At 35.2% G+C, this 10,346-nt stretch overlaps 1 protein-coding gene across 2 annotated transcripts in view; it reads right to left on the reverse strand.

Moving 5' to 3' along the window:
- LOC121423069 (tubulin polyglutamylase complex subunit 1-like) overlaps positions 1-6,850 on the reverse strand; it is a 44,994-nt gene extending 38,144 nt beyond the window's left edge. The window contains exons 1-6 of one of the 2 annotated variants that reach the window (XM_041618361.1): positions 6,700-6,850; positions 5,717-5,807; positions 3,368-3,498; positions 2,551-2,614; positions 1,803-1,918; positions 1,351-1,486 (exon numbers count right to left, since the gene is read on the reverse strand). In XM_041618361.1, the coding sequence (XP_041474295.1) occupies positions 1,351-1,486; positions 1,803-1,918; positions 2,551-2,614; positions 3,368-3,498; positions 5,717-5,807; positions 6,700-6,751 (590 nt within the window). In that variant the 5' untranslated portion in view covers positions 6,752-6,850. Of the gene's footprint in view, positions 1-1,350; positions 1,487-1,802; positions 1,919-2,550; positions 2,615-3,367; positions 3,499-5,716; positions 5,808-6,690 lie in introns of both variants that reach the window. The other variant, XM_041618351.1, reaches the window with a different exon arrangement.
- Positions 6,851-10,346: the final 3,496 nt, after the last annotated feature.

Genomic DNA, 10,346 nt, shown 5'->3' on the forward strand with positions numbered 1-10,346 from the left:
AATCACTAGAGAAAAATTCAACAATCATAACTTTTAAAATTTCATCCAAATCAAATTTTCACAAAAAATTATATTTACAACTCAATAATATACAAATTAGAGTCAATGATGTCCTTCACTCACTACTTCTTTTGTTTTTTATTGTTTAAAGATATAATATTTCAATTTTTGCGGATTTGACAATTACCAACTTGACTGAACCACAAAAAACAATGTAATTCCACCTGTTCAAGGAGGAATAAAACTTTGTTTCACTTGACAATGTGGAGAAAATGAAAAAAAATCATATTTCATATAATTAAATACATAAGAACCACATTTGCATATTGAACAGGATTTTTTATTATGAATGTTTTTTTAATTAAGCCAAACTCACATGTCAAAATTTCACAACTGTTTTATCTTACATCTATTAAAAATTTTGATGAAATTTTCAGTCTTATGCTTGTCAGATTTTTCTTTTTTTATTCAATTCAAACTTTTGTTAGGGTGGATTTGTCCTTCACCACTTATATCTGACCTTTACTCAATACAATATTGCACCTGCCCACCCAACAGGAATGTCCCAACAGACAAAGAAAATTATCTGAAAATTATACCTCTAATGTTTTAACCTTTAAAACTGACTAGTATTTGCCCCCCCCCCCCTCATGGCAGAGTGAAATGAATACATAAAACAAAGTAACAATATTTAGACTTATGTAAGGAATAAGCTCTTGTTTGTTTTATTGTTAATACTTACAGATCTAACTAACAATTCTAAATAACACCTCGTTCAGTCTTGCCTGCATTATTCAATTCAATGTAGCAGCAGAAATGTAAAAAAAACTTAATACAATGCATAAATGTTCAAAAGGGGAGGGAAAAATCCCAACATTCATTGCATAATAAAAACCCTAAGTTCTTTGAGAATTGACCTTTGCTGAGTCAGACCAGAATGACATTCGTTCATTTGCTGATACCCATTAACCATTATTAGTTTATGAAAGTTTTATCTTAAATAGACCCTTAGATCTTCAAAGTTATAACATTTCAAAATAAAATTAAACTTGGTTAAGATTTAGATATTGATACCCAAACATGGTCAAAGTTCACTGATGTTAAATGGCATTTGACCTTGATCATGTGACCTGAAATTCATGTACGATGATCAGTGATACTTGATAGACCTTATGTCCTGTTCATGAAATAAGTCCATATACTTTCCCAAGTTATGCTATTTCTAGTACTTAACCTTTCATTGTTATCGACGACGCCACCACCGTCATCAGGGAAGCAGCACCTACAGTCTCGCTCTGCTATGCAGGCAAGACCAAAATAATGATAGGCAAGATATGATGAGATACTTACGATATAGGCTCAGTAGATGTTGAAGTAACAGACTCCTTGAGCTCATGAAGAACAGCTTCACAGAGAATGTGAGGAACCTGACCATTTGAATGAGAGTCCAAACAATTATATAATCCTTCTGATTGTTGTAAGAAATCTGAAAATTAAAGATATCAGAAAAACAAGACCATGATTGTGTCAGGCAAAAAAAAGTTATAAAAAATATTTCCAGTAGTCATGGTCTTTGCGTCTTACATGTCGCTGCATAAGATGATCCATGTTGTCTGCTCACCAGGTGCTCTCAGACACAGTGTTTGTTGAACTTCAATTAATTTCTTTTACAGATATTTAATGAGTTCCCATTTTGTCCCAAAATTTCATTGTTTATATTATACCTCTTACTTCTGTATTCAGGAAAAACATTCTTCTTCTGACAAAGTAAATATCCTTTTTTTAACCCATGAATTACTTACCAATAAGTACAAATGCAGTCAGTATTCCATGATGAAACACGTCAAGTGGAATGAATTCATGGTCTCTAGGGCCGATCTTTCTCATGATATCATCTTCTACTGTTTCTGGAACAAACCTGCAAACATAATTGAATAAAGAAACATATTACTGATGAAATTTCCAGATGGTGAATTTTTCAAGAGATGCAGATGTCCTCCCCCCCCCAAGATGAAAGTAGGCACATGCCCTCAATTGCAATTTCTTTGGGGGAATTGCACAAGGTCTTAACTTAAGAGGTTGATCATCTGGAATGTATAAGGACTGTAGATTTATTTTTCAATGTTCATTTCTTTTTAATTACTGTCATACACGACCAAATTTGACAATGGGATAACTTTGAAAATTCAAGCATTACATCAAGAAATAATAATAGCTGGATTTTTAAGGCACTTTATGCCAGAGGATATAAAGTGCTATTATCTTGTGACCCTTATCGTTACTGTTATTAAACTGTGTCCAACCAATTGAGTGGCTCTGTTTAGTTTTTTTTTAATGGGAGCTGGGATATGAACATGACATCTCATAGATTACTAGGCATTTCTCCAAGAAAGTGACATTCCCTACATACAGAGATACACAACAACTGCCTTCCTAGTAGAATTTAATTGCATGAAATAAACAAATAATCTTTTCGGTTACTTGATATCCCTGTTTTACTTTTAATACATCATGGAAATTAGTGTAAAATGTCAATTTCAAGTATCCAACCTCAAAATTTTCCGCAACAATTCCTTATAAGCTGATCCCGTCAAACCAAAAGAATGTTTAGAACCTGCCATGACAGAAAAAAAGTATTATGAGAATACATCTCAAAGCACAACACATATAATAACAATAATGTGGGAAGTAGACACAGTGAACATTCTACATGTATGTTGGTTGCATACAAGAGTTCTGATAGACAATAACAAATCCACTTATACGTATTAAGTAGAATTTGCACCCCATTTTCGGTTAACACTCACAAGAAATCAAAAATCAGTAGCTTTGGGGTTTCTGTTTTTGCATTATTGCATTTCAATCATTTATCTTTATTGGTTTAACAAAGCCTAATGATTGCTAAAAAAGAATATGTGGGGGCTCAAAATTTTAGCCATATAATGAAAGATCAATTTGAGAAGTAAACATGTATTTCAATGCTTTTTTTTCTTCTTCTTTTGCAGGTTGCTCTAACAATGCCAAATACATATAGCTTGCCATTATAGATACACATATTTCTTTTTATAATGCACAGAAGACATTTTTCAAATAGTACACCTGATTGTAAACCAACCCATTACTAATACCATTTAAACTTTCCTTCTCGCAACACCACCAAGATCTGTCATGCCACACCTACAACTTGCCATACAATGCTGGAACATTTCTCTTATACATGTATGTGTATCTAGTCTATCGCTTAAGTGGGTGCATGCTCTTTCTCATGAGAGGACATGTAATATGTTACATACTGCACTCAACTCTGAATTTGCAGCCCAAGAACATTGCTATGAACAGTAAGAAAAGAAGGGCTGTAGGAACTTACTTGATGGTGTACTCAAGATCTGGTAGGCTGTGGCTACATTATCTTCAAAGGCCAAACGACTATGATGAGTGAGATACAGCACTTGGTGTGCCCTCACCACTCGATTACCCTTCTCCCGAATACTTTCAAAGCTGGGCAAAAAATAAATGGGACGGGGAAGAGTAAATGAACAAATTCATTGCATGTACATATGCATCCGCGTAGCCAGGATTTCATTTTGGAGGGGGCGGTAAATGCACGCGAAGCGTGCCAACACTTACAGAGCTAGGGGGTGGGTGCAGGGAGGGAGTTTCCCCCTCCCGCGCGAAGCGCGAAGCTTTTAGTGTTTCATAAATTAAAATGAAAAGGAGCCGTTTCTCTTGTCTCTAGTACCTCCAATTCGGTTGACTATATTGCGATTTTGAACCTTGTTTTCAAATGATTGTGAATGCACAAAAGAGGTATACAATGGAGGAAATTAAAATGATAATAAATCCGCGCGAAGCGCGGAAGCTAAAGCGTTTTATCAATTTTTCTTGCCATATAAAGGGTCCCGAGAAAAGGGTTTTCTCAAAGATATATTGAATACTTTCTTTGGAAAGATCAGATCATTGATTACAAACAATTTAGCAACAGTGCATATTTTTAACTCACAAAACAGAGAAGATTGGTAGAGGAAGATATTCCTCCCCGCGCAGAGCAATGAAACTCTGAAATTTCAAAGGGCGGACGTTTCATCAAATGTAGATGAATACCCAATCGGCTCTAATTCAATTGATTTTCTAAGATTATTGAACTTCATTACAAGGAATATAGTGCGCAAAAAGTTGAAACTTCTGCGATTTATTGAAACTATCTATTTATATAAAAAAAGGATGCCTAATTTTTTTTTACTTATCCTGAAGCGCTTCATTTTGAATATAAAGAAACTTAAGTGTCATTCAAAATTTCAAACTGAGGGCGCATAATAGGACAGGAGATGAATGTATACAGGGAAATGACATGAAGTTTAATACAATTTGATAAAAAAATTGTACTTTATTTAATACGACACGAACGAAATTAGGAACCTGTTTGCCCCAAAATTATGGTTGTTTAGTAATGAGCTGAAAAGCGGGAGAAGTTGACTTTATGTAGGTGACGGCAGAAACTGATATAAAGATTTTACCCGCCCGGAGCCGACCAGACCAGAAGTTGCGCGATCAATTGAAAAAAAAAGATGACTTCATATATTTACTTCGGTCTAACCTTACTCAAATTCATACCCTAATGTATACAATTTTAACTTTAACTGGCAAGAAGCACATAGCTGAGGTGGAAAAACAGGGTAAGAGAAAAGGTGGGGAAACAATGGAGAACTTCAATATTGTCATCTAACCGCGCGCAGCGCGGAAGCAAAATTCATATATAAATTTAGAGCAAGAAGAGTGAAGGAGTTTCTCTTTTGAGAAAAAAATAAAGAATAAAAAAAACACAAAGCTACCTTCCTTTCTTCCCTTTCCTCCCTTCCCTTTTCCTTTTCTCCTCTCTTTTTTTTCCTTCTTTTTTTTTCTTTTTGGGGACGTTTTGGGGGGGCGACCGCCCCCACCGCCCCCCCTGGCTACGCGCATGTACATATGTACCACATCCCCCATACATATCAGTTATCCTTGTACTTTTTAAAAGCTGTTTATGGTAATTGGCAAGTTATGATAAAGATAAAAGCACTGTATCCTTTTAATTAGATAATTCAAACTTTCCAGTATTGCCAGAGAAAACACCATCCTTAATATGTTGCTAGCAAAATGTAAATACCACTATCAAGAAAAAAATCTAATGTTTTATTTGTATGCTTGATTTCTAGTATACCCAGTAGCTGTGTGTCCAGACGATCAGTTTTTAAAAGACGGTCATTTGGAGAAAAAATACAAGCTAAGTTTCATCAATTTATAGTAAAAATGTTAGGAAATATTATAGAGAACAAAATAGAAGATCATTACAACTATTGAATTCATATTCTTAGTGTAATCCAAAGACAAAAAAGAAGGCTTTAAAAATAAAGAGTGTCCGGACACCCGACCCCCCCCCCCCCCCCTCCTAATAATTAAGAATAAAAAATCAACCATGTAATAAAGTGTTAAGCTGGTATTACAGGGTCAAAGAATATTAAAATTGCTGATATAACACTGCATCCAATAAGATAGTCTTCCCTTTGACACAGTGAAGATTGAAGTGTCTTCATTGTTTTTTTTTAAATACAAAGAGCTGAGATTATGCACTTGAGAAAAGGACATCACAAGTGATCCTCCCTAAGTTTAAGTAAGAAGATCATGAAGCCCCAGTGATTAAATGGTGAAAGTAATTAACGAAAAATCAACATCAAATACTTACTAGCTGGCAAGAAACTGTATGGGATCTTCTGGCCGGTTAGCAATGATCTTAGAAAGGGAATCTCTCACCCACTTTCCAACATGACTTTTCTCTGTGAACATTCAAGTCATAATCATGGCAATTATGAAAATAAACAAAGATATAAAAACAAGCAGAATGTCCCTGACCATGCTGACAGTCTCACCTACATTATGCAATTCAATATATGATGGGTGGGACCTAAAGCTATACTTTTTTTGAAAAAAAAAATGCCCTCAAGTTATTACCATTATCAACAGTCATCCAAAAAACGTCACAGTCGCAGCGCTCCCAAAATTCCTTAATCTCGGACGTTCACATGGCTCGTCACAGAGAAAGAAAGGAAAGGTCTCTAATGAAGGTGTAACCCAGGGAACAGGGAAGGTCTAACGAGTGGCAGTTTTCCTGACATCTGGCACAGACTGGAACCTCAAAAAATGAAAGGTTCTCTCCTTATACCCCGTCTCGATCGGCCATTTTTGTAAAGAATTGCAACAAAATGGCCGATCGAGACGGGGGTAGATCTAGGAGAGAACTTTTGTTTTTTGAGGTTCTAGTCTGTGCCCAGAATATGTCAGGAAAACTGCCACTCGTTAGTTAGACCTTCATGATTCATCCATACAATCATGGTAAGTGCATAATTTCTCTTTTCACAATTCATTTGGAGAAATATTTAGACCATAAATCACGCTAGTCCCGTGAGTATGGTCAATTACACGGTACAGGTCCTGGGCTCCCTGGGTTAATGACGTTGGTGCATTTTCATACCCCCAACTTGCCCGAGCCAGACGGAAAAACTCAAGTATCCTCACAGCCGAAACATGCCCACGCCTACTCCAGCCGCGAGCCGGCGAGTGTGTCGTCGACTGCAGTCTTAATTCGTCGGACGAAAGGGGAAGAAAGTGCACTAGTGCCAAATTAATAATAAAAGTTATCGAGGTTTCACTTTTCTATACCGTATTTACCCAGATATTCTCGTCTGCTTTCGAGGTTCTTCTCGTCTGGTCTTCCTGCCATTGAAATCACTGAATAATGTCAAATAAATGATAATACTCGTATAGGAATTCTCGCGATGCGTAGACCGTAGCGTAGTCGAGTAAGCTTCGCGATCGGGCTATACTGCGCTCGCGCCGCGGCGCCCGGGCCGGCCGATCGACCGCACTTTTCTGGAGGACCACGAAAAGGGGAAGGGGGGGGGAAGGGGCATATAGTCTCTACCCAAAAGGTAAAGTATGGACCAGGAGTATGGAGTGGATATACGAAATTTGTCCCCTTTGGTCCTGTCATATGAGCAAAATTATGCATTAGCTTCTTCTTTTTTTGTTAATGATTTGCTTGTATTTTATATATATCTGAGACTTTCTTTAAAAAAAGATGATAAAATAGAAACCATTCCTATACGGGGGCAAAATTCCACACTGAAATTTTCTAGGAATTCTGAGCAAAATCATGATAAATCTGAAGAGATAGAGCAAAAGAGGGGGATGAGGAGAGAGAAAACAAAAAGAAAGATCATGATGAACTGAGGAGGAGCAAGAACATTGGTTTCTTTCATTGAATTTGCTTTTCTCCTTTCTCTTTTCCATCCAATCATCATCATCTCTCTCTCTCTCTCTCTTTAGCACATCTTCCATTCTTCCTTCTTTAACATATTTTAAAAACTATTTTTCTTCACTTTTCTTTCTTTATATTGACTGATCCTTTCTTTTCATGATCTTTCTGGGGTTTTTTACATTTTCTTTTCCTTTTTCTTTTAATTGCCCCTTTCACGTTTCCCTTTTTCACATTTTTCTTCATTACAATTATTTTGTTTTCATTTCTTTTCTCATTCCTGTTTTGCTTTCCTTCTTTTCCTCTCTTGTTTCCCTCTCTCTTTCCATTCTCAATTTTTTTCTATTTTTCCTCTATCCTCTCCTGTTTTCTGTTCTTGGATATTTTTATGTGATTTGTCTCCACAACCAAGTTGCTCTTTCAAAGCATTGTCATATTCCCGGAGAATCCTATGATGAAATATTGATGAAAAGTATAATTTTTCATTAGTTGACATTTTAGATTCATCACAGAATTGTTTAATTTCATAAATTTTCTGTCTTATCTCTTAAATTGTTTGCATTGCATTACATGCTTAATTATCATCTTTAAAAAAAGTGTAGTTACCTTTAAATGCATATTTAAAAAAAGACTCTTTAGTTATGATATATTGGTCTTTGTCTGTATGTGTTAGTCAGTGGCTTTCACAAGGATATCATATTACCATGATTACTAATTTAACACAATAAACATGAAGTTAAGAATTGATCAGGAGGATAAAGATTCACTTCAATATACCAATATCTTTATTCCACAATTCATATCAAACTTATTTAGGAACGTATTGCTAAACAAAATCAGACATTACTCTCATAATTTCAAATATAAGATTTTTTTAATGGCTGCATATAACAGTATTAAGAAGATGAGTCAAATCATGGATGTAACTTGTAACATGAATTGATCCCGGGGGCCACTTACATTGACGAGTGGATACCAAGGCTCACATTGGCCCCAATACACAAAGTTGGTTTTTCAAACCATCGGTTAATACCATGATTTTTGCAGATTTCCTGTATAAATTACTTACCACGTATGTATAAAAAAATGTCCAATGCTGATGCACGCTTTTGTCACAGTGCCCCAAGAAATTAATGCCTGTTGCCATGGTTAAGTACGCTATTTTATTCATGAGTCCACTGTCTGAAGAGTGGACTCATTAATTAAAAACAGTGGAGTTGTGAATAAAATAGCATGGATAACCACTATTATATAAATAACAAGCCATTTCAAGCTTCCTTGGATGAATAAAAGCAAATTCTATTCCAAACCACAAAATTTTGCTATTGACTATGACTTGAAGTTAATATGGCCTTTACACCACAAGGCATGCAGAAAAGCTGAATCTTTTAATACTTAGTATTATTCCAAAGTCTAAGATAAATTCATTTGTTTTAGCTTAAGTATTTAATGCAAAATATGAATCTTGGGGGAAATTGGGGTTGTTGGATTATACAGTGTGTGACAGGGTTAATACAATCAAATTTAACCCTATCTTAACTGGGCTATTTCAGACCAGCGTATATGGGGGGGTTAATTTGACCCCCCCCCATCAGATCTCGGCCGTTGATTGCGTGATCACCGCAAAAATTTGCACACATGTAGAGCCTGATGTAAACTACAAGACTGTATAGTAAAATTTTACAAAAATTAATTGCTTATATTTTTATTAATTGATTATGCAAATAAGCGTATGCGATTTGCCCTAATTTTTTTGTATGTTTTTGCCTTTAACTAAATTTACATAGCTAGTTGAATGCTAATTTTTGGTGAACATATAGATTTTTAGATTTCTAACAAAAATCTACAAAGGAACTGCCTAAAAATAATTAATTTCTTTGTATCTTATTGTATTTTTAATTCTTATGTATTTGTTTGTTTTTTCAAACCTTTGTTTTTTATTTTTTTAATGAAATTTGTCAGGGACCCTTTTGCAATCATTAATAAAACAAAATAAATTCTTCTAAACCAACAGAAGTAAAAATAATCATACATTTATGATTATTAGTTAAAAAACACAATATGCATCGACTTTGTACACGTAATCATGTTTTTGAGCAATTTTAGGACCGACATGCGCTTACATAATATTGCGTAATTTTGGAACCGCATACCCTGAGCTTTGCAAATTTGGTCTCAAAAGATGCGAGCGGCGCAGTAAAAAAAATTTGCGCAGTGGCGAAATTTGTTGAGGGGGGTCAAATTGACCCCCCCCCCAGTTTATTAAGGGTTACGGAAAAACCCTCAGGATTGTTAGATTGTTTTCATGACGTTTGCCAGTAATCACCATAGCATTTCTACAAACACATAAAATAACATTACAACAGTGGTGGGAGCAAAGTCTACAATGTACTTTGAATATGAAAAAAATTGCTTGTATATTATAAAATTCAGCAGCTGCACATATATAGCATGATTGCATATTTTCAAGAAAAGTATAAAAAGTGGATGGATTACATTATTTTGTCTATTCATAAGAATGCATTGTGGACATACATGTATTGATGCATACACTACCTTTTACACAAATGCACGTTATGCTAATCAATTACTTTATCAACACAAGGTATGAAAGTAACATCACTTACAGAAAGACAAATATAAAATATCTCCTATTTTTATATAATAATTTGCTTATGCAAAAAATAATTGTGTCTTTATTTGTCTGAACACACTGACCTGTATTCTAAAATCTGGTTTTAACTTCTGCCTATGTTGTACTATCAGCTAAAATTATGGGAAGCTGTAAACGATACGGCCCAGAATATGTCCAATGAGTTTCAAATAGCCCCAGTAAATTACCAACAAGTTCTTACAACAGTAAATGGGAATGATTGGATGGGGGAGGGGGAAAAGCAGTAACAATCTCTGTAATCTAGGCAGGGAATGTAGTCTTTCCTTTTAAAACATTCTTTGTTTGATCTGGGCCCCGTCTTAGAAAGAGTAATGATTGATCCAATCAACCACAACTATGGAAAGCGGGCAACGTCAACATCAACATCTAAAATATATGTCTGTTCCA

Source organism: Lytechinus variegatus, chromosome 1, assembly GCF_018143015.1.
Source record: "Lytechinus variegatus isolate NC3 chromosome 1, Lvar_3.0, whole genome shotgun sequence".
Classification (NCBI taxonomy): Eukaryota; Metazoa; Echinodermata; class Echinoidea; order Temnopleuroida; family Toxopneustidae; genus Lytechinus; species Lytechinus variegatus.